Source organism: Ctenopharyngodon idella, chromosome 14, assembly GCF_019924925.1.
Source record: "Ctenopharyngodon idella isolate HZGC_01 chromosome 14, HZGC01, whole genome shotgun sequence".
Classification (NCBI taxonomy): Eukaryota; Metazoa; Chordata; class Actinopteri; order Cypriniformes; family Xenocyprididae; genus Ctenopharyngodon; species Ctenopharyngodon idella.
Window position 1 is genome coordinate 19,352,552 of NC_067233.1, and position 24,168 is coordinate 19,376,719.

Sequence of the window (24,168 nt, forward strand, 5' to 3'; positions counted from 1 at the left end):
TTTGATTTAACACCATTGTTTCTGGTTTAAATGTGATTGCTTCATGTTAAATTGACTTGAAATGGTTACTAGATCACTTGATGTTTTCATTTTGAAATAACATGTTTCAGTCAAGTAACCCAATCATACAGGACTTTCACTTCCCATCATGCTTTGCACCGGGCTGAATTGGGAGAGTAAATGTTGAAAAAGTGTTATTTTATGCATTTTTTAGAAAGATGAGAATATGGAGAGACTTACTGTTTAATGTTCCATTATGTAAAAGTTTTTGTTATGTTAGTGTTTTTTAGAGATTACCGTTGTGGTGAAGTGTTGATCTTGTGCTTGGGTTGAGGACCTGCTAACAAGATTTGGCTTTTTATATATATATATATATATATATATATATATATATATAATGAAGCAACCACTAGTGCTTTGGATCAAACCAGTATCATTTCTAGACTGCCAAGTTAGAGGGCAAATAATAGCGGAGAAAGTGGGCAGCTCTGTGTGGTGCCTTGTAATAAGTTAAATGGTTTAGAAATCCATTAGTCCATTAGTTACAACGGATGCGATTGGAAACTTAAATAATAACTTTATCCAATTATAGTATTCACCGAAACCAAATTGATTAAGACTAGCAAAAAGAAAAGGCCATTTCGCTTTATCAAACCCTTTTCAGCATCTAATTAGCCAATAATACACGGTGAAGTTGGGCAATATTATAATAATATATATTATATTTAGCTAGCTAGTGTTATGTTGTATGCTTAATATTTGAAACGACCCAATAAATTCATTGAGCATCTATTTAAGACAGGTTGGAGGTTATCCTAACTTTAAGAAGTTATTTACGATGATTTTTAAGAACATTCTTTTCGGGAATGTGAATACTTCTTAAATTTGGTCTTAAGAACAATCTTAAGAAAAAAGGTAAGAACATTCTTAAGAAGATTTTTTTGGGAATACAAAATATTAGTATCTTTTTTCTTAAGTTAGAAAATAAGAAGAAATTGGCAGTTAAGAAGAATTTTATTCTTAAGAACGTTTTGTGAATCTGGACCCTGGACTGCAGGCAGGCCAATTCAGCACCCGGACTCTTCTATGACAAAGCCATGCTGTTGTAATAGCTGCAGTATGTGGTTTTGCATTGTCCTGCTGAAATACACAAGGCCTTCCCTGAAATAGACATCGTCTGGAGGGGAGCATATGTTGCTCTAAAACGGGTGGAGAATGTTGATTCTGGAGGGCCACTGTCCTGCAGAGTTTAGCTCCAAACCTAATTAAACATACCTGAAGCTAATCAAGGGTTGGAGCTAAACTCTGTAGTACAATGGCCCTCCAGGATCAACGTTGCCCACCTCTGCTCTAAAACCTTTATATACCTTTCAGCATTCATAGTGCCTTCCGAAACATGCAAGCTCCCCATACCGTATGCACTTATGCACCCCCATACCATCAGAGATGCTGGCTTTTGAAATGAACGCTGATAACACGCTGGAAGGTCTCCCTCCTCTTTAGCCCGGAGGACACGGGTCCATGATTTCCAACAAGAATGTCAAATTTGGACTCGTCTGACCATAGAACACTTTTCCACTTTGAAACAGTCCATTTTAAATGAGCCTTGGCCCACAGGACACGACGGCGCTTCTGGACCATGTTCACATATCGCTTCCTTTTTGCATGATAGAGCTTTAGTTGGCATCTGCAGATGGCACGGCGGATTGTGTTTACCAACAGTGGTTTCTGGACGTATTCCTGGGCCCATTTAGTAATGTCATTGACACAATCATGCCGATGAGTGATGCAGTGTCGTCTGAAGGCCCGAAGACTACCATCTTGGAAAACTGTTGAAAAAAGGCTCTGGTATGGCCCAAACCTCATTATATGAATGTTGTCCAGTTGCCAGATCTTGTATGAAACGCATCCTACTCACACAATCGACACAACATAAAATTTCAACTCATTTGTGACCTCCTCCTGGCAACCTACAACCTAGTTGCGCTGTTAATATCTGCGTAGATAGTAGACGTGGGAAGTTGAATCAGGCATCACCGGTAGAAACTGGAGGAGAAGACTCGGTGTAAATTTAACAACGGCTGGACGGAAGAATTTAATTTCATATCTCGAAGCCATAAAAGTCTTTCCTGTACTTTGATTTGGGCGCAATTAGGTGAAGTGATAGAATTATTGCTCACGCAGCTTGTAGGCTGAGCTTGAAACCACAGGGACACACATCTCTGTACGACTCTCTGCTAGTTGTTTTAGAGCCAAGGTGTATATTGTTACACACAGTGTGTGTAGTGTGTAATATGGTATCCCTGACCTCGTTTTTGTTCTTAAATTATAACAGTAAATGTAATCCATCACTGTAACAACTGTAAATGCCTTTGAGGACATATTTTTTTCAGTAGGCTATTATTTGCTAACTCAGTATGCAAGATTTTGTGCTTAAATTGTTTATGCTGTATTGCTGTTTATCAGCATGTTGTGAATGTAACAACTATATGCAGTAACAATTCACTCGTTTTCTCGATGCATCGATTACAAACCCTGATGATGCATATGCATCAATCTTGAAACGTTTTTTGAATCGTGAATCGTTCATTTTGGTCAATAATCGATGTAAAATGCTAAGAATCGAATTGCTGAATCGATAGCGATTCAGTGCTTTAAAATATATAAACATTAAATTACTACATGCGCAAATTGATGGAGACGTGCGCCCCCCTGCTGCACAGCTCTCCTTCACAGATACGTGCTGCACTCTTTACCGCCTTTCACTGGATTGTGCTTGCGCTCCGTCTGTAGCTCTCATATTGACACATTTTGAGCAGCCCACGTTTGAGCTCTCCTCAGGACGGCCACACTGCTATTCACATGAGCAGATGACAGCTCTCTATTGAGACAGCAACAGTCCTGAGTCAAACTGCTCAAGCCATTGATAAAGCTGCCAAGTCGTTAACACTAACAACTGGGCCTAAACAAAAGGCTACTTTTAAAACATTTTAAAATTTTGGCTTATGTAAATTTCCACAAATGCCAATTTTTATAGGCTATTAAAATAAAGTTATGTAGCATCATTAAGAACTAACACGAACTAACATTAACAATGGACAAAAGATTTTTTTTTCCCCCCTTACTCTCTGTCCTGCTGAAGGCAGCTGTTTAATTCTCACAGAATTGAATCAAATTGAATTAATCGAATCTTATCAAATTTTAATGTGAATCGTCTCGAATCGAATCGTTCTGAATTTGCAAAAATCATTCTTGAATCGAATCAAACACCTATGAATCGATTCGCTGTCTACCCAAAGATTCACAGCCCTAACTATATGGCATTGAAGACTTGAGTGAGGACTTTTTTATATTATTGTTAGGCCTGTTTATTTTTAAACAAATTTCAAAATAATTAATAAGACGGAGCTAGATAGATAGATAGATAGATAGATAGATAGATAGATAATTGTTTTTATGAATGGTGGAGGCAGAGATGAGGGGAGGTGCTTGTAGAGGGCTGTAAAGCCTCTGTCGGTCTCTATACAGACACACACACTCACTGACCGGTGCTGTTCATCATGAATGCTATTTATAATAGATAATAATTCCTCGTGCACGGCTTGTTTATTTCGTGCTTTTTTTTCTTTTCTTTTTTCATATTTACAGCCATTATGATGCTTCAGGGCGTGCATTATAATCGCTGCATGGTCACGGGCGTAGTGCAGTTTTTGTTTTTATTGTTATGTTGTTGTTTACATCTCTCTTTAAGATGCACTGCACATGGCGACGACATACATACTGGTGAGTCTTATTGTATTATAGTCACAATAATATAATAATAGGCCTACCGATGCTCGTTATTGTGTTGCGTTAAGTTTAAGCAGTGGAATAGTATAGAAGATGCTGCGCGCTTGAACTCGTTGTCTGGAAATTGTGTCAGATTGATTATTTATTGATCACGTGATTGATTTATTGTACTATTAGATGAACGTTGGCATGGAGATTCATCTCGCATCCATGACAACACGGAGCAATTTACCACTTATCCACAGTGGATAAGCCCAGCCAGATCCAGAAGATCTTATGTAGGCACTAAGGTAATCTCGATTGAAAATGTTTTTTGTTTTTTGAGAAGAAAAATCCATTGCAGGTAGTACTGCATCAATGTAGGTTAATTGTGCTTATATTGTCAAATTCGGACTTAATTTCATCAAATGGCTTGTTCATACCGTGGGGAACAAACGTCTAGGACCATTTTGCTTTTCTAATCCAATACAGTAGATATATAATATTTCAGCATAACAATTTTAGTGACAATTTGAACTGAAAAAAAGAAAAGAAAAAAAAAAATGTTTTAAAAAAGGCTTTGCTGTATCGTCCAGCACTAGAGCTACAAGAATTGTAAAATCTGGTGATCATGTTATCAAGAATGATCGAAACAGAATCTTGTTCTTATGCCAGAACTTCAGTACAAAGTTCAAATAATGTGTTACAATGTTGCTTATGTGATTTCTTCTTTATTTTTTACCATCATTTTAGTTTAAAATTTGTTTTCATTTTTTCACTTCCAGCTTATTTCTGTTTAAATAATGAAAAAATAATATTTTCAGACTTTTGGACCCCACTGTATATATAACAGGCTTATTATAAACCACTTGCCTCATTTATATTTTTTTTAACATTACTGTATCACCAAATTTTGCATAATGGAATTTATTGGGTAATTCTAGATAACCTGATTGATTTACCTTCCCAGCATCCATCTAAAGCAGAGGTCAAGATAACTGTAGGAGGAGAAGATCTGATTCTCCAACTTCAGAGAAATGAGTGAGTTTGTGTGTGTAGTCTTATAAATAACCATCTCCATTCAGTTTCCTCTTTTCTGTACAGCTTTACTCCACTGTAGCCACATATCATTTACTAACTGGAGATGTCGTGATATATTTGAAATGCTGTTCATAGCGCTGCACCAAAAATACACATCTACAGTATGTGGTTTCCCTTTTAATTTTGGCACAAGCAGATGTGCATGTGTTGATGGAGAGCGTTTGCACCGCACAAGCATTAAACCATATGGGAATGACATTTGATACTCCTGCTCCAGGACACAGGAAGCTGAGTGTGTCACGTGGTTTAGTGTCTCCCCCAGGAGTGCATTGCCATTAGGGGATAAGTTCATTAGTGCACATGATAGCAGGTTGACAGTCGAATATATCAGGATGATTATTTCTGAGCTGTATCATTGGTATTAAAAGGCTAGTGACAGGACTTCAAAAGACCTCCTGCTTTGCTATTTTGTGCCATTGAAGAAACTTTCGGTGAACTGGTCTTAAAAGAACCATTGCTTTCTTAGAGTGAAGAACATTTTAATGATCTTAAAAAGAATCACCAATGACCATTATTTTTAAGTGTAAACTGAAATTCACAGCATTTCAACACAACTTCTGCTTACATATTTGAAGGCTGCTATTGGATAATTGAGGGTAAACATATTATGCAACTATGCATTACCTTATATCCCAATAGATACGCTCTGCCTTAAAGGGATAGTTCATCCAAAAATGAAAATTCTGTCATTAATTACTCACCCTCATGCCATTCCAAACCCTTAAGTCTTTCATTCATCTTCGGAACAATGACGTTTTTTTTTTTGTTTGATGAAATCTGGGAGCTTTCTGTCCCTCCATAGACAGCTACATAAGTACCACTTTGATGCTTTAAAAAGTTCATAAAGAGAATGTAAAACTAATCCATATGAATTGAGTGGTTTAGTCCAAATTTTCTGAAGAGACATGATCGCTTATATGATGAACAGATTTACTTTAGGCTTTTATTCACATATAAACATTGATCAGCGAACATAAACAGAAGCTGATCCAAACCTGATTGACACGTGAGAGCAAACCTCTTGCGGAAGCTCAAACGTGCTTTGTAACATGAGAATGAACCTCACTGGTTCTCGCACGTCAAGAAAACATGCTTGAGTTTCCGTTTACCATAACTGATGTGTGAATTGATGAATGTTTATATGTCAATAAAAGCCTAAATTCAATCTGTTGATTATATAAAGCGATTGTGTCTCTTCAGAAAATTTGGACTAAACCGCTCAGTTCATATGGATTTGTTTTACAATCTCTTTATGAACTTTTTGAAGCTTCAAAGTGTTATGTGGCTGTCAATGGAGGGACAGAAAGCTCTTAGATTTCATCGAAAAGATCTTTATTTGTGTTTCGAAGATGAGCGGTCTTCGGAAAGTCTTACGAGTTTAGAACGACATGAGGCTGAGTAATTAATGACATAATTTTTGGGTAAACTAACCCTTTAAGAACAAATGGTACAACCGAATGAAGTACAGAGTTAGTAACAAACTTGCTAGTAGTTACTAGTGTGGACTTCCAATTTAAGAACTTACGAATGGCTTGTGCAGCCCTACCCTGGTCTAAGTGGTGTCACATTAGTGAAGGTCCTATCTGGAAATCAGAGCAGATGGAAAAGCCATAGGCTACCAACTGAAGAGCCACCCAGAGCACGACTCCATGGTGTCTGACTGAGATAACTCTAGGGAACGGCACCCTGCTGGTCATTTGTCACAGATGTAACCTATGTTGTAGTCTTTAGTGTGATGAAAACAATCAGCACCGTTTCACAAGCATTGTGTCAGTTTGTTTTTAGGAAGGGTGTGGCTTAAAATTCGCAAGAATTTAGTAATTTCACAAGCAATATTGAGCAACATCGTAATTCGGAGACACTTTATTATGGGACTTCAATCTGATGTAATGCCAAACTAACAGAAGTCATGTTGAGTGACTAATAGCAGTGTTTTGTAAAATAGCATCAATAGATAATGTCCAGACAAAGTAATATTTTATCAGTTCTGAGGTATTTGTGAAATTGAACTGGAAATTCAGCATTTTCAATGCAAGTATATGTCAAGAAAAAGCTAGCAGCCACCACTCTTAAAAATAAAGGTTCTTTATTGGCATTGTTGTAGAAGAACCTTTATATACATGGAATCTTTAGACTGCAAAAAAGGTTCTTTAAAGTTTCTTTAGATTATATAAAATGTTCTTCACACTAAGAAGGTTCATTGGAGAACCAAAATTGGTTCTTCTATGGCGTCGCTTCAAGAACCCCCTTTTGGAACCTTTATTTTAAGAGTATATTCAGTATTCGAGTAGCACTGAAATGAGATTTCTCTTCTTGTGGTATCTCGGCAGCACTATTTTTGTATGCCTGGGGTTTGAGCGTGATTTTCTTTCATGTGGACTGTTATCGATTAAGGCTGTTGCAAAATTAATGCAGGGTCAGCTATACCTCGCTCATCCCTGCATTCATGTCTGAGCAATGAATATGAATACAAGCTGGTTAATTGTCTCCTGCGGATAATTTCAATATTTGTGCATCAACATAAAAGCAAGGGAAATGGATTTAAAGATATTCATCTCAGTTCAAAGGCTCGGGTTAATACTAATTGAGGTCAAGTTTAGTCATTAATTATTTTTCTGTCTTTAGTGTATTTAGAGTTATTTCTAATGAATGCCTGTGGACTACACATAGTCTGTCTCCCTCTCTTTACCCTTTTAACCTCTGTCTACACCCTGGGGGTTACTGAGTAGGAAAAACAGTCTATTCTAATTAGGTTTCTTGACAGATGATTTTGACTACAAGAAAATTGTGCTAGAAATTTCCGCTTCTCTCACACTGCCGCTGCACACAGTCATTTATAATCTTTTGCATGTTGAAGTGATAACAAAGTCAGTTTGCTTTATTGACTTTTTTTTTTTAATGTTATATTACTCATATCTTTATTCTACAAATAACACATTAAATACAGAAGCAGTGAAAAGACAGCATTTTAACTAGAGACGAGAATGTCATAAAACCCAAACAACCAGTGTTATTTTAGAATTATTTATTTACTATTATAGTATTTATTAATATTTTGAATTTGCTTTTGTTTTTATATTTTGAGTTTTTATTTTAGTTTAAATTTTAGTAATTTTGTTATGTGCTTTTGTCATTTTTATTAGTTTTGTGTGTTTTAATATAATTTTCTATTTAGCTTATTCATTTTTTATTTCAGTTTTAGTTTATTATTTTATTTCAGTTAACTGCCAAGGCAACATTTTTCATTTTTATTATTTTTTATATCAAGTTTTATATTGTTTTTCAATTAATATTTATATTTTATTTTAATAGTTGTAGTTTTATTTAACAACAACACTGCTAATAACCATGGCTGGCTGTCAGTGATGTAAATGATAAGGATTTTCTGCAAAACTGTATGAAACAGAATCTCTGTGCTTTCTGCCTTCTTGTTTAGTTGTACTCCTCCTTTGCCCCATTTACAAGTGAGCGATCATGCATAGAATTTCAAAAAGCAGCTGTGAATCTCTAGGCTTCTGTAGTCAGTGGACATCATCCAGGATAGATCCATCACAGTCTGAAGGAGAAAGCTTTTGTGTGTGTGTGTTGGCGTAGACTCCAGGCTTTTATCCTAATGAATGTTTGCCCTCATGGACCCAAAGGAGGGGATTGAGTTTAGATCCAGGCAGGGCACTGCTGATTCAGGTCTTCTGAGGGTGTTGAGACTGGGGTTGCATGACTCAAGGGACTGTTTGGGGAGATATTATTTAGGGCTTGAGTTTTCTGAAGTATAGCAGGGAACCCCACAACCCAACTGATTCTTTTGAGTCCTCATTTTCTTTTGCACTCGTATACATTAGCATAATTCATGACAGACGCAAGACTCAAGAATGTCTGCTGGCCTGTCTGTGAAGTTTCTTTCACTCTATCCCTCCTGTATTTCTGTCCATTTTTTCTCTCCAGAGGGCTGACAGATCTCAAAAGAAATATTAGTCTATGGTCTGACGCCGTGTCCTCCCTAGTGGTTTCAGTCAGAATGTTGGCTTGTCTCATCAGAATGATACATAATCAGGGGATTATAGGTCATTAGTGGTTTGAAGTCAACATGAAATGTCATTCACAACCATTTTCCTTCTGTAATGTGACATATTTTTGAATGAAATAGAAATTATTTAGAGCAGGGCTTGATTTTATTCATCTGGAGTTGATTGGATTGTAAAAAGTTGGTGTTAGGTACAAAATTGGAGTCAGTTGGTTGGCAGTTCGAGTTATTTTGATGAAATATTAAAGACAAACAATCACCGTGCACCGTGAATCATTCACAATAAGTCCAGGAATATGCATTAACCCTGTAAAGCCTGACATATGAAATAATAGTCAGAAAAACAGTACATATAATAGGTACATACTGTATAATGCACAGATAAATGTTCCTCAAAAGCCTGATGGACCATATTTGATACTTACATTTTAACATGATTTTTTAAAAATGATGTATGGATAATCGAGTAAACCCAAGTTCCTTCAGACCAGTAAATGTTCATCTTGAAATATTACTAACAATATAAAAGTTATTCTTATGTTTACTTTATAAAAATCAGTCAAAATTTCACAGCAAAAAGACACATGTATACAACCAGAAGTTGGTGGTTTTTATTATACTAAAAGGCCTTTTACTTGCTAAAGTATAAACTATCCATCAGACAACAGAAGGCATGTATTAGATTGTGTGCAAAAGTTTTTTCAGCAAAGATTTGACCATGTTGATAATTTAGAGGCCTTTGAAATTTGTGTGTCATATATAGGGTTAAGTAAATATGGGCAAAATTAATTTTATGTCTACTTTTGCTTTTGTTTATTTCCTTATACATTTTATTGGCTTGTTTGACTTTCAAATGACCCCTCTGGGGAGCTGATTGGCTGTCAGTTAGAGTGCAGACCACTCGCTCGGACAGGCTTTTAGGCTCTGTAACACTCTGGAACAGAGCAATAAAAGCCACTCCATCACGGGAATGGCCGAAGCAATGCCCCCAATTACATCATCCTCCTCTCCAGCCTGTCTCCTCTTCTCTTTTTGCCCTTTCCAATCATTCTCTGTCTGTTCGTGATGTCCCTATTTCATCTTTCTCTCTCCCTCCTCCCTTGCCCTCCTTCTAGAGTGATGTCATTTGATATGAGGAGAAAATGTGGCCCACTGACCCTTGAGACGCAGCTCGTCTATACTGAAATGAGCTCTTTGTTTCTGCTGCTGCCAGACGTTCGTTTCTCAAACACACAGCTCTTCATCACTGCATCTGTCGGGCCTCGTGCCAAACCTTTTAGTGCTCTGTGGCTAGAAAATAATTCTTATCCATTTTGCATCTTTGTGGGGTAATATATAACATTATTTTCCCTTATTATACAGGGGGAAGGAGAAAGAAAGATTGCAAACTTGCAGTTACTATGCAGCAAATTTTGCTACAAAAAGTTAATTTGCATAAAATCCTGTTTCAATCGATTTTCATCAAAAGTTTGCCGCGTTGGTTTTCCAGAACAATATATTTTTCTAAGGGCTTTTATTATTCTAAACCTAGGATTTAACCTTGTAAATCCTGACATTTGAAATAATAGCATAAACGTTTAGACAAAATCTTAATAAATAAATAAATGAATTGCATATGTGTTTTTTGTTGAGTATCATATGTGATACATCAGGCATTTATGGATAGTATGATATAGGAGAATATGTAGCTCATAGTCGAGGAGGGAAAAAAAATCTCATATTCAGAGGCCCAAACATATCAAAAATATACAATTTGGTGCAGTTGCTGATATGGCCAAAGAGTAATACCGATAGCTTGTAATTCAAATCAATGAGATTCTTGTATAGCTATATAATACTTTCACAAAATGCACATGAATACCAGTTGATGCTCTATATCTCCCAATAATATGTTTGTGTGAGGATATTTAAATGCTTAGTTTCATGATTAAAGCTCTGTAGTTTTTATTGTGGGGGGCAAAAAATATAATGCAATGAAATTCAATGATTGAGAGATGTACAAAATAAACATTCCTTAAAAGCCTGATGTACTGATTTTTTTTAAAATAATGATAGATAATCAATATTACAGTGATTATTATGATTCTAGCATGTTGTATGTTTGGCAACGGTTCTTTTAGCCCTAATTGATGGTGTGTGTAGCTTTTCATTTCTTAAACAACCATGTCGGAAGATGTATCATGGTCATATTCCAGGATGACAATGTCAAGATTCATCAGTCACAAATTGTGAAAGAATGGTTTGGACGGATCATGAAGAATCATTTTCTACATATGAATTGGCACCTCTGAGTCCAGACCTTAAATTCACTGGAAGTCTTTGGGATGTGCTGGAGGAGACTTTACAGAGTGCTTGATTCTTGCATTGTCAATACAAGATCTTGACCAAAAATTGATGCACCTCTTGATTGGAAATAAATGTTGAGATGTTATTTCCATCAGGAGGTGCATCAATTTTTGGTCAAGATCTTGTATTGACAATGCAAGAGGTGAGCACCCTGTAAAGTCTACTCCAGCACATCCCAAAAACTTACTCTGAGGTTAAGGTCAGGACTCAGAGGTGCCAATTCATGTGTGAAAATGATTCTTCATGCTCTCTGAACCATTTCACAATTTTAACCCTGATGAATATTGGAATTGTTATCCTGGAATATGGCCATGATATGATCCAACATGGTTGTTTAATAAATGAAAAGCTACACAATCCATCTGTTAGGGTTAAAAGAACCATTGCCAAACATAAAAACAAAACATAATAATCACTGTAATAATGATCCATTCATAGATTCTTAAGTATTTGCCTATTAAAATCCAAACAGTGACTTTTTTTTTTTTGGCCAGGCAGTGTATTTCATAGCAAAAAGACAATATACTAAACAATCCCATTTTCATTAGGACAAAGAATATATTTTTGTAATAAAATTAATGTGAAATACAATATCATTTTGGGTAAGAAATATTAATGAGCAGTCACAAACATTGGCAAGTTAGGAGAAACATTATTCAAGGGCTCCTTGTTTAGTTAGTCTAGCTAGTTTGGACCACAATCAAAATCTCTGCATGGTCTATTTTTGCCAGCTTTTGTTTTATAGGTGTCATTCTGTAAGTGTTTGTAATCGTGTAGCTAAAACAATTGCCAAGGGGCCACTTAAGATTTCTGTTGATCGCCCACCTAGTATGGGCAACATCCTTCTTTCTGTCAGTAAAATAATACTTATTTCTGTCTCACTCACTCAATTTTTCCAGAGCCTAAGGGACTATAGCATCATGCACAGCCAGAGTCAGTTTATTGTTAATTTATGAGTCTTCTCATTGGCCCAGTCACTGTTTATGGCTGGGTTTAATATAGCAACACATTTTGGGTCAATGGGCGGCAATGTGGCAGATTAAGTGTGAGCCTTGTTTTAGTTCCCTCTGACTGCTCAGCAGATTGGACCAACAGGCATGCTTTGTTTGAGAGGGTGTCAGATACACTCAAGAACCTCCTGGCCTACTGCCCCCAATTCTGTCCTGAGTGCTTTTCCACCCTCTTGGATTGTATCTGGAAGTGAAATGACCTTGCTGGTATTTGCTGTGACTTGAAAAGTTCTGACATGGCAAATTATACACCATCATTTGTCTGTCAAAAACAAAAGTGTGCCTCCAGTAGATGCGTCTCAAATAGTCTCTGTCTGTTTAAAAGGATGGCAATGCACTCTTTTCTTTTCAAAATGTTCATTAAATGTCAAGTTCCTATACTTATCTAGATGCTGATGCTAACACATTTAATTACAGGGTGTAAAATGTTCATGCATGTTCATAAAGCACAGCTGTGTTTAAGGTGTCAGGTCTTGTAGAATTGGTGGAACATCTGTCAGCTTTGTTTTTTCAAGCCTAAGAGCTCATGCTTTCATATATTTTAAGTAAAAAAATTATACAGAGTAAAGTGGTGGTCACACTACACTTTTCGTTTCATTAACTTGCTTTTAAATGCATGTGAATGTGGGAGACCAGAAGTGCTAGCTCATGCGAAGAAGTTTCGCATTTCACTGCATTCCAAAGTTCAGATTTTGGTGAACTCTGACCTGCGAATTCGTATCATGTGAAGATGTGTGACCAATAGAAGATTGCTATGCCACAGTGTAACCTCTTAGCTGAATTAATAGAACATTTGATTTATTTTTATTTTTTATATGTTGAATTTATGTTTTTAAAAAATGCAGCTGAGTGTGACGTCATACTATGACCATTGCAGAACACACTGAGAAAACTTAGTTGGCCGACGAACAAAACTGCCTGACAGCCGACCGTCAGCTTGGTGTGTTCCGGGCTTTACATTGTTCAAACTGGAGTCGAACACTGATGGAGAGACTCAGGAAGAAATTACAACTTATAGAATGCATCTGGACATTTCTGAATGATTAGTGGATACATTTATGTAGTTGCTGTGGAGTTGATTCAATTCATCGACTAGCATGTGCCATCTGTTAATCTTTTGTGCAAATCCAGCATTGAATTGACCCTTGTTTGTGAAGCAGCTTGGTGTAAAATGACAGCAGGGCAACAACACTCTATTACAACAACTCTTCCTCTTCCTCTTCTCTAAAACAGCCCAACACGGCCTCACACCCTTTGTTGCGTGTTCCCGGGGGCAGGGTTTATGTAAATTTTAGGGTTAGTGATGTCACTAACCTGGGAAGAAGCTCATTGTAGTCCCTACCAGCCATTTGTTGTAGTCCTTAAACAGAGAATTCTTTAAAAGAAAATATCTCCCTTTGCATTCAACTTTGAGCGTTGTAACTTTGCAGATGTTGTTTATGCTCTAACAGCAACATTACACAATAACTAAAGTTAAAAGAATGAAATCATAATCAACCACCCCTTTAAACTATCAACCATCACTTCCGGCCAGTGATCCTACTCGGGTTAATCAGAGTGTTAATAAGCATGATGTAAGCATTTTCTAATCAAATTAGTACATCACATTGTCTTCATATTAACATGCTTCTGGGGTGATTTAAACTGTTAAAATGTATGTTGACACTACTAAATATGTTTATATGACCTTAAAGGACCCTGTGTGATAGTATTTATACATGTAGCATTTATTTATTTTAAATGCCCTATGTATATCAGAATGCCCGTATGACCGGTATGTCTCTGAGGGGCTCTTTGCACTCGCGTCCATGACACTTTTTCTCTCTGGCAGAGATCCAGGGTCCTGCAGGGCCAGTGCAGACTTGTGCAGCCTGGTGGGTGTTCCTGCTTGAGGGTGATGGAGGTCACAGCTCAGTAGGCCTGGACTTTGTCCAGAGCAAGTGTTGTTGGGCCCACTAATTTAAACAAAGTGTCTCTCTTTTAGATTTTGTTTAGATTTATGTTGGTGTGTGTGTAAAAGAGAAAGAGGCAGAATGAGACCACAATGTGTGGTTCGATTTAGACAGAGCAAGTCAAACAGTCACATCAAAATTATTTTTAGTGTTACAAGACAGTTTCAGTTCCCATTTTGTTACAGTTGTTCACAATGTATCACTTTATTTTTTTAATATAAAGGATAAAACAAGGCGTTACAAACACACTAATGGAACACACACTGACAGAAATGAAAAAATTCTCATTTGAATTGCTTTGTGCGTGCAGGGTTGGGGAGTAACGGAATACATGTAACGGCGATACGTAATCAGAATACAAAAATCCAGTAACTGTAATTCGTTACAGTTACGTCAAAAAACGTAGTAATCAGATTACAGTTACATTTTGAAAAAAGGAGGGATACTATCAGGATTACAATCGTTTAATTTAAAACTAAATAAATCATTATTTTGGCATAATAACACATATTAAGCGCTGCTTGATTATACAGTATTTCCTGGTTCTGTTGGCAGTGATAACTCACGTGAGCCGCTCGCAGATTGAATCACTGCTGCTAGTTGAAACGATGCTGTCCGCGGGGAAAACGCTTTCAATTCATGGAAATTTCGCTGCTATTTTGTTTTCAAAGAAGAAAATGCAAACAACATGGTCGTACAGTGCAAACTCTGCCTTCCAGCTACGAAAACACTTTCTTTATCAAAGGACTAAAAAATAATCTGTAATACCATACTGTAGCCACTAGATGTCTGAATAGCCCTTTACATATATATATTCAGGGCTGTGTATTCCCAAGTTGTGGAAATGAGACATGATTAGTTTTAATAGGTTTTAAAAGTAACCAAAATGCTAAACATTAAAAGTAAAGCAGAACAAACATAAACAGAAATGTTTGATCCGAGCTTGTTCAGTTTGGTTATGATCTGATGTCACTTTTATATTTTTAAGCTCTAAACAACAACAACGATGATAATATTGCAATAGATAATTTATCAGATTTGTAAAATATTTTTATTGTTGAGACCCATTCAAAAGTATGGAATGTGTAACATTTAAAAACTTGCAGAAATTGAGAAGAAATAAAATTAAATTTAAAAATGCAATTTATTTATAGTAATTGATCCCTCCAAAATTTCTCTCTCTCTCTTTCTTTCTTATATATATATATATATATGACCTTGAAGTAATCCAAAAGTAATCAGATTACATTACTTTCATATTGTGGTACTTGGATTACGTTACTGAATACTTTTTTTATGAAGTAATTTGTAACTGTAACGGAATACATTTTTAAAGTAACCCTCCCAAGCCTGTGTGCGTGTAATGGTTGCAGGCAAGGAAAGTTGAAGTGTAGATCTATTTGCAAAGCAGTAGGCCTATATTTATTAAATGGAAACAAAAAAACTAAACCTGCAGGAGTAGAGTAAGCAAAACCATATACATGGATGAAAAGACAAAGAATTGAACCAAACAGAGGGTAAAAATACACAGACTAAGGGGGCCGTTCACACAGAAACCATTTTTCCATTCCACTGCTCTACTTTTCCATTGTTCTTCAATGTAAACATGCACTAGATGGACGTCTTTAACCCTTGCGCTCACGTCTCGTGTCTTTTGCAGTGTCTCTTGCATGACACGGCATTCTTAAAACATGGCGCTTATGTTAAAATAAGTTCAGGTACTGTTTACTATTTTTCAAAGGAGTAGCCAAAACTTTTTTTCAGTGGTCACCAGGTAAGACCCAGCGATTTCTTTGGGGTGGCAAAAAAAAAAAAAAAAAAAAAAAAAACCCTGCTTAAAATTAAGAGAAAATCATTTATTATTCATCTAACTGTCTGTGACCGCGTAGCCTGCGTGGAATAGCCTACTTTAAAGGATTAGTTTACCCGAAAATGAAAATTTTGTCATTAATTACTCACCCTCCTGCTGTTCCAAAAGAACACAAATTCATCCTCAGAACAAAAATGAAGATCTTTTTGATGAAATCTGAGAGATGTCTGTCTCTCCATAGACTGCCTTTGTTCATAAAGAGATTGAAAAACTAATCTATGAATCGAGTGCTTTAGTCCAAAATTTCTGAAGAGACTCGATCAAGATTTCTATGATTAACAGATTTAATTTAGGCTTTTACTCACATATAAACCTTGATCAGCGAACATAAACAGATGCTCAACCGAACCTGAAAGATGCACGAGAACAAACCTCTTCCGGAAGCTCAAATGTGCTGCATAACCAGTGTGGACTAAACCGCTCGATTCATGTGAATTGGTTTTCCGATCTCTTTATGAACTTTCTGAAGCGTCAAAGTTGCAAAGGCAGTCTATGGAGAGACAGACATCTCTCAGATTTCATCAAAAAAACTTCATTTGTGTTCCGAAGATGAACAAAAGTTTGGAACGACATGAGGGTGAGTAATTAATGACAGAATTTTCATTTTCAAACGAATTCTTTCGAATTTGGCAACTCGTATAATGCATACGGTTTTGCAAACCGAATTCGTACGAATTAGCCACCTCGTAAAATATTGTATGAATTGCCGTGAGATCAAGTTGAATGGATGCAGATGGCTGCGCATTTATTTGTGCTTTCACCTATATTTGAATAATTTACTGTGAGTGAGCGTGTATAACCATGCAATATATTTGTTCATTTTGTTGCACTAAACCTTAAGTGTTTTTTTCATTCCATTGTGCTACTTTTCCATTGTTTTTCTATGTAAACATGCTCTTGATGGATGTATTTGACCATTTAGCTCGCGTCTTGCTCTGCTGTGTTTATTTGTTTATACTGCTTTGCCAAGCTAGCAATTGCAGTGTTGCCATGTCCACTTATATAAATCTTTGGGCTTGTTATTTTTTCCATATTAAGAGGTGAAGTGACAACTCAGTTCAGCTGGAGTGTGTACATTGCCTTTGTGCCAGTGTCAGGTATTTGAACTGAGAATTGAACTGAGAATTTGAACTGAGGTATTTGAACGATCAAAATGCTTGCACAACGGGTGGCCGGAGGGGTGGCTACGCCCCAGCAGTATTTTTAATCTTCTAAGAAGGAAAGTATTTATAAATGCTTTGTTAAACCCATAAAACAGAATAAAAAAATATTAATCAATCATCATTAACCTCATGCATTTGAACAAAATAGTAATGTGTTTGTAATGTGTGCATGTTTTAATAATATGTATGTGTTGTGGACAGTATTCATATTTTTTTAAGTGGCTATAATATTAATGATACTGTTGTTGGTAAATTTACAATGAGGTTTCATTTGTTAACATTAGTTAACTACAATAGTTAACATAAACTAACAATGAAAATACTTCTGAAGCATTTATCAATCTTAATGTTAATTTTAAGATTTATTATTACATTATTACAATCAAAAGTGAGATCTGTTAACATTATTTAATGGACCTGAGCCAACATGAACTAATAATGAACAGCTGTATTTTTATTAATTAATGTTAACAAAGATTAATAAATATTGTAACAAATGAATTGCTCATTATTAGTTAATTTTTAGTTAATGCATTAACTAACAATAACTAATGGGACAATAGTAAAGTGTATCCACTTTATGTTATCCAATATCCTGGGGGTACAAAACACAAGAAAATCATCACTAGGTAGTGTATAGCTAAGACAAGATTTGAGTGTGATGCAATCATTGTGAAAATCGTTTGTTAGACTTGTTGGAGGAAATTGGAAATTAAATATATAGGACCAGTTTAGCACTTAGTGGTCTTGTTTCAACCTTTGAGAAGAAGGAGTATATGCACAATAAATAGACTGTTCTCATACTGTTAGCACACTTACTGTGGATCTCTGATTCTCAAAGCATTCAGCCACTTTAGATGAATATTTAATGAGCTCATTGTCATTAAAGGAAAGAGACTTAACACTGTCAGCCATTTTCTGTGTTGAAATTCTTTGAAATACTCAATATACTCAATACTCAGTAAGGCCTCTTGGTTTCTTCTCTCCAAATAACCTGCATCTGATAAGTATCAAATCCTGATTCATGTGTGACACCAGAGAAGGAATGGAAACAAGTTTGCAGTGTTTATGTTAAGAGTTATGTTATTCCTTTATGGAAGTGATGGAAGTTGTCTGGTTAAAAACCAGCTGTGCGCAGATTAAATGTATAGCTGAATTATTTTGTCTTCTTTTTTTCTCTAAGGGAGCTGTTCTCCTCTGAATATCAGGAGATATGGTATGATCCAAATGGAAAGCGTCAGTTTTCCAGGCCTTCCAACACGGTGAGTGCAAGAGCCATTCCTAAATAGCACGTAAATAGTTTATAATAATCTTATGATAGTATATATATATATACATATATATATATATATATATATATATATATATACACACATACATTGGTTGGACAATGAAGCTGAAAGACCTGGTTTTAGACCACAATAATTTATTAATATGGTGTAGGGCCTCCTTTTGCAGCCAGTACAGCATCAGTTCATCTTGGAAATGATAGACACAAGTCCTTCACAGTGGCCAGAGGGATTTTGAGCCATTCCTCTTCCAGAACAGTGGCCAGGTTACTACGATGCTGGTGGAGGAAAACGTTTTCTGACTTGCTCCTCCAAAACACCTCAGTGGCTCGATAAATTTCAGATCCGATGACTGTGCAGGCCATGGAAGATGTTCAACTTTACTTTCATGTTGATCAAACCAATGATACACTGCCCCACCTTCAGGGTACAATGTTTGAACTATTAGGTGCACATGGTCCTCCAGAATGGTTCGGTAGTCTTTGGCAGTGATGCGCCCATCAAGCTTAGGGAATGCCATGATATTGCAGCCCAAACCATCACTGATCCACCCCTGTGCTTCATTCTGTGCAGCAATAGTCCAGGTGTTAAGCTTCTTTGGGGCTTCTCCAGACTGTAACTCTCTTGGATGTGGGAAAGACAGTGAAGGTGGACTCATCTGAGAACAATACATGTTTCACATTTTCCACAGCCCAAGATTTCCTCTGCTGTCACCATTGAAATCGACATTTGGCATTGGCACAAGTGACCAAAGTTTTGGCTATAGCAACTCGGCCATAAATATTGACTTTGTTGAGCTCACGATTAACAATTTTAGTGGAAACAGGAAAGTCGTGTTACGCATTTAATTCTGCAGTGTTTTGGGCAGCTGTGGTTTTATGTTTTTTGGATACAATCCGGGTTAGTACCTGGACATCCCTTTCTGACAGCTTCCTCTTGCATCGACAGATAATCTTTTGGGATGTAGTTCATCCTACGTGGAGGTATGCTGACATTACCCTGGATACCATAGCTCTCATTACACCACAATGACTTGCTGTCCTGGTCACAGATGAGCCAGCAAGATGCGCACCAACATTTTGTCCTCATTTGAGCTCTTATATGACTCCCATTATGTTGTGAATTGCAATATTTTATGTGCAGCTGTGCTATTGCTCTGCTAATTCAACCTTCACAATCTGCTCTTACTAATGGAATGTAAAATTAGTGAATTAATGAGGCCACGCATATATAGGTGTGAAACCTCCAACACTATATGCCAGTGTTTCAGTTTCATTGTCCAACCCCGTATATATACAGTCAAACCGAAATTTAATCATACACCTTGAACATTTCATTCATTAATATAGTTTATTCACTATAGTTTAAAAAAATGGTAATAAGTATGACAAAATCTCAGAGTTAAACTGTGTCAGAAAAAAATTATCTTAATTATGTCAGACAAAACATGGTCATTTCAAAGTGTCTGAATAATTTTTGGTTCCAAATTTTTAACAATTTTACTGGTAGTCCACTGTATGAAGAATTTTGGGGTATAATACATCACTGTTTACTTTATTTTGCTATCCTCACTTACATAAATGAACTATAGTGTCCTGCACCCACTAGTAAAAATATATCAAAAATATCAAAAATGTCTGAATAATTTTTGGTTTGACTGTAAACATATATATAGTATATACTACTTCAAAATCTCCTTTCCTCTAATATTATGTCATCTTGGTTTAAGGATCACTGTTATTATCATGGGTCAGTCAAAGGGATGCAGGGGTCGAGTGTCGTCATCAGCACCTGTGCTGGATTCAGGTAAGAACCACAGCAGATCTGCATGTGTATTGTGCGAAAAACTATATTTATTTAAATATGTTTTTATCTTGCATGTTCAATGGATCTTTAATTTAGAAGCTTGTAATGTAATGCTTGTAATTAGACACATTTTTATTGGAAGAGCCACATGTAAATGCACAGTACTTGGCTTATTTTATTATCATTTTATAGTGTGGCCTAATGGTTAGGAAATTACCGATAGGAAATGACTGAGGTGACCACGAACAAGGCACCTAACCCCCAATTGGTTATGTCACTTTTTTTATTTATTCTTTAGTTCATCAAATTTACATTTTATAGCGTTATTATCATGCAAAACTGTCTTTTATGGTTAGTAATTGTGACTTTCACAAAACCATTTTTTGTTCCAAGCTGTCAGACTCTTAGAAACTTCAGCATTAGTGATAAGACTTTGCATCATGAGAACTTGTCTTCATTGCGCAAAAGTTCCAGTTTATTAGCCCAGGAAGTGAGTTCAGCGAGTTCATTGTAGCAGCATGGCCGGGTCTCAGGGTTTCTGAGTGGGCCGAGGGTAGATGTATAGAGTCCTGTTGAGCTCCAGCTCATTCAGAGACTCAGTTTCCTGTCTGAACAGACACACATTGACTGATATCCAAAAAAAGATCGATGAGTATATATAAGCTAGAACAGCTTGAGTGAGTTGGGTTTGATTGGAGAAGGGGAAAACTTGAGCATTTTATAGTGTATACACAAGTCCTTCCAGATGATTTTCACAGCTGCAGTGTACGATTCCACTAAATAAGCACCATGAAAAAATTTTGTCTAGAGTTTTATGTATCATATGTCTTTAGTTGCCATTTAAGAACTCTTGTTAATGTCATTGAGCATTCTTTAACTTGATGCCTGTTCCTACAGAAAGTAACAACTTTCAGCATTTATAGACAGTTAACGTTCACATAATATTGCCAAGTAACTGTAAGTTTGTCTTAATAATTGGTTTGGCTTCTTTTTGTGCGTTGCATATTGTTGTGCCTTTCTGCAGTGGAAGCATTTTCATTGATAGTCTCAGGCTGTACATCTGTGGAGTGTTGTGAGTGTAACTAGGTTTGTGTTTGGGGAATACTTGGATATCCAGGAAATCTGTTTTCGCTTAAATAACCCAGTTCAGCATAAACACAAGTTAGCTATCAATTCAGTTTTATTCCCTTCTTTATTCACCCTCCCATCCGGGATAAAGATCATTTTGTGCAGTGAAGCTGCTTTGCTTCCCGTGCAAAACCCAGCTGAGAGGTTTCCATCCTGTCGACCTGTTTAAATGTCCATGATTTTCCATATTATCATTGAATCTCAAACTTTAAACATCCTCGTGATTGACATGTTGTCTTTTCAATCCCCAGGGGCATGATAACAGTAAATAACAGCGTGAGCTACATGATCGAACCGCTAGCTAACCAAACACACTCTCAGGGACATGCCATATACAACACCCAGAGCCTGAAACTGCCAGTGGGCACCTGCGGACACCGCTATGGAGATGGGAATCACACGGAAAGCCTTCAAGAGCTGATTGATGTCATGGCAAAGCCTCAGCAGACCAATAGGGTGAGAACCCTGGAATTGCTGTGCAAGAAACCTTGACCCAAAGTCAAACTAGATATCCTCTCGGATCAATTTTGAAGAGGCTTAGACCCCATTTACATTAGTGCGTTTTCGTTTTTTAACGGCGTTTTAAAATGAAAACGATCCTCGTCTACACTGGCATTAGAAACGATCTCCGTCTAAACTACACGAAAACGCATGTCACATGACCGTTCATGCACACTGGGCATGCGCGTACACGTGTAAACAGTTGCCTCTTGCGCATGTAAGTAGCTGCAGTATTTAAAAAATGCAGAGTTTAACTGCACAATGTGTGTCTATCAACCTAAAGATGACAACAAAGCCAGCAAATATTGCAGTTCAGTCTCCACGTTATTGTTTACACGGTCATCAAGGATATGCAGAGCGAACGTGGGCAGCCACGCCATCGTTTTTCAAAAGTCACTGTTTTGGTCCGTTTACACTGAAACGCAGCCCCGATGTTTTCAAACTAAAACGGGCTCTGCAGCGTTTTCGAAAGGCTCCGTTTTTGAGGGTTGAAAACACCGGCGTATTGTAAATGACAGGCGTAACCGTAGCAAAAGTTATGCCGTTTTAAAAAAAGCACTAGTGTAAACAGGGCCTTCTTGTCTAACTTTTGGTTGCTTCACCATCAAAAAAGTGCCAACAGTACTTCCTTTGAATATGGTACATTTTGGTTCACATGGCGCTTTTTAAAGTAGAGGCACATTTCCTATATTTTTTATTGTGCAAAGTATTTTAGAGAAACGAAATGTAACATAAAATGAACCTAGCATAAAAAGTAGCTAGTTTTAGAAACGATAAATACCTGTGTACCCGTTAAAATGGTGAATTTGGCCTGTACTACCTCTTCTAAATCCAAAAATTTTGTTTGTTTATTCTCATCCATTTATTTATATATATATATATATATATATATATATATATATATATATATATATTAGCATATATTTGAAATATGTTTTGGCCAGATCATATTTTTTCTGTATTTGTTTAATGTTTATAGCTAGAAATTTGCAAAAAACACACAAATGACGGTTTTACCTGTGTTTAGATCCCAATTTTGGTGTATTCTAAGTCTTGCAAAACCCTATAAAAATTAATGTAAAATAAAAGACCATATTAAAATATAGTTTAACTTCCTAAAGTTGACAGTGCACATTTCCTGAAGGTTAAGCACCTCCTTTCACTGAAAATTTGTTGAAAAAAAAAAAAAAGAGCTTATTCAGGCTCTTTTATTTTATGCCCTACTCATGGAAAGTACCAGATAATAAAATTATTATTTAAATAAATGTGAAGAGCTGACTAAAGTGGTACTAAACTAAGGACACATTGTTCTTTGCGTTGGCATACATGAATAGAGTGTCTGTCCCTAACTGAATACACAGGATGTCCCCCAGTCTCAATTAGTTGTGTCTCACAGCATTTAAATTCATAAACCCAGGTTTTGAGGCAGTGACTCAGCACTTCTTCAGTAGTATATCAAATTAGCTTATGTTCAGTCATATCTTATCTATCTCTTCCTGCAGGGAAGAAGGGATGTCAGCAGTAGCATGAAATACGTGGAGCTGATGGTGGTGGCCGACCATACAGAGGTAAAATCACTTAACTTCAGGCATCTGCTGAAAAGCAGTGTCTTCTTGGGGAGCTTTGAGAGACAAGAGACTCAGTAAATAGTTTCAAACTGCTGAAGTTGGTGTTTTGCGCCATGTTGTTTTTGACCGACATTGTACAAATGTACTCTACTGTTTAAAAGTTTGGAGTCAGTAAGTTGTATTTTTCAACTTTTTAAGTAAATAATACTTTTATTAATATTTATAATGTTACAAAAGTATTCCAATAGATTTCTTTTGAGCTTTCTGTTCACCAAAGAATCCTGAAAAAACAGTTCACAGTTTCAACAACAACAACAAAAATTTAACATTGATAAAAATAAGAAATGTTTATGAGCAGCAAATCAGCATATAAGAATGATTTGTAAAATTCAGCTTTGCCATCACAGGAATAAATTACATTTTAAAATATATTCAAATAAAAATATATTGCGAACAAGAGACTAAGGGCTGTTCCACAGATCGCGTTTTTGCTTTGAAAAACACAAGACGCTACCTGAGTTTTTAGAACACCGTGTCATACGTGAGATGCTGCAAAGGACGCAAACAGGAGCACAACGGTCAAACATGTCCGTTTAGCGCTTTTTTACATAGAAAAATAATGGAAAAGTAGCACAGTGGAATGAA

At 36.4% G+C, this 24,168-nt stretch overlaps 1 protein-coding gene across 2 annotated transcripts in view; it reads left to right on the forward strand.

Moving 5' to 3' along the window:
- The first annotated feature begins 3,474 nt into the window (after nt 1–3,474).
- The window catches only part of adam19b (ADAM metallopeptidase domain 19b), a 33,042-nt gene continuing 12,348 nt past the window's right edge, over nt 3,475–24,168 (forward strand). For both annotated transcript variants that reach the window (XM_051859680.1, XM_051859679.1), the window contains exons 1-7: nt 3,475–3,783; nt 3,967–4,079; nt 4,739–4,809; nt 18,415–18,493; nt 20,250–20,326; nt 21,706–21,910; nt 23,458–23,523. In XM_051859680.1, the coding sequence (XP_051715640.1) occupies nt 3,654–3,783; nt 3,967–4,079; nt 4,739–4,809; nt 18,415–18,493; nt 20,250–20,326; nt 21,706–21,910; nt 23,458–23,523 (741 nt within the window). In that variant the 5' untranslated portion in view covers nt 3,475–3,653. The remainder of the gene's footprint in view (nt 3,784–3,966; nt 4,080–4,738; nt 4,810–18,414; nt 18,494–20,249; nt 20,327–21,705; nt 21,911–23,457; nt 23,524–24,168) is intronic.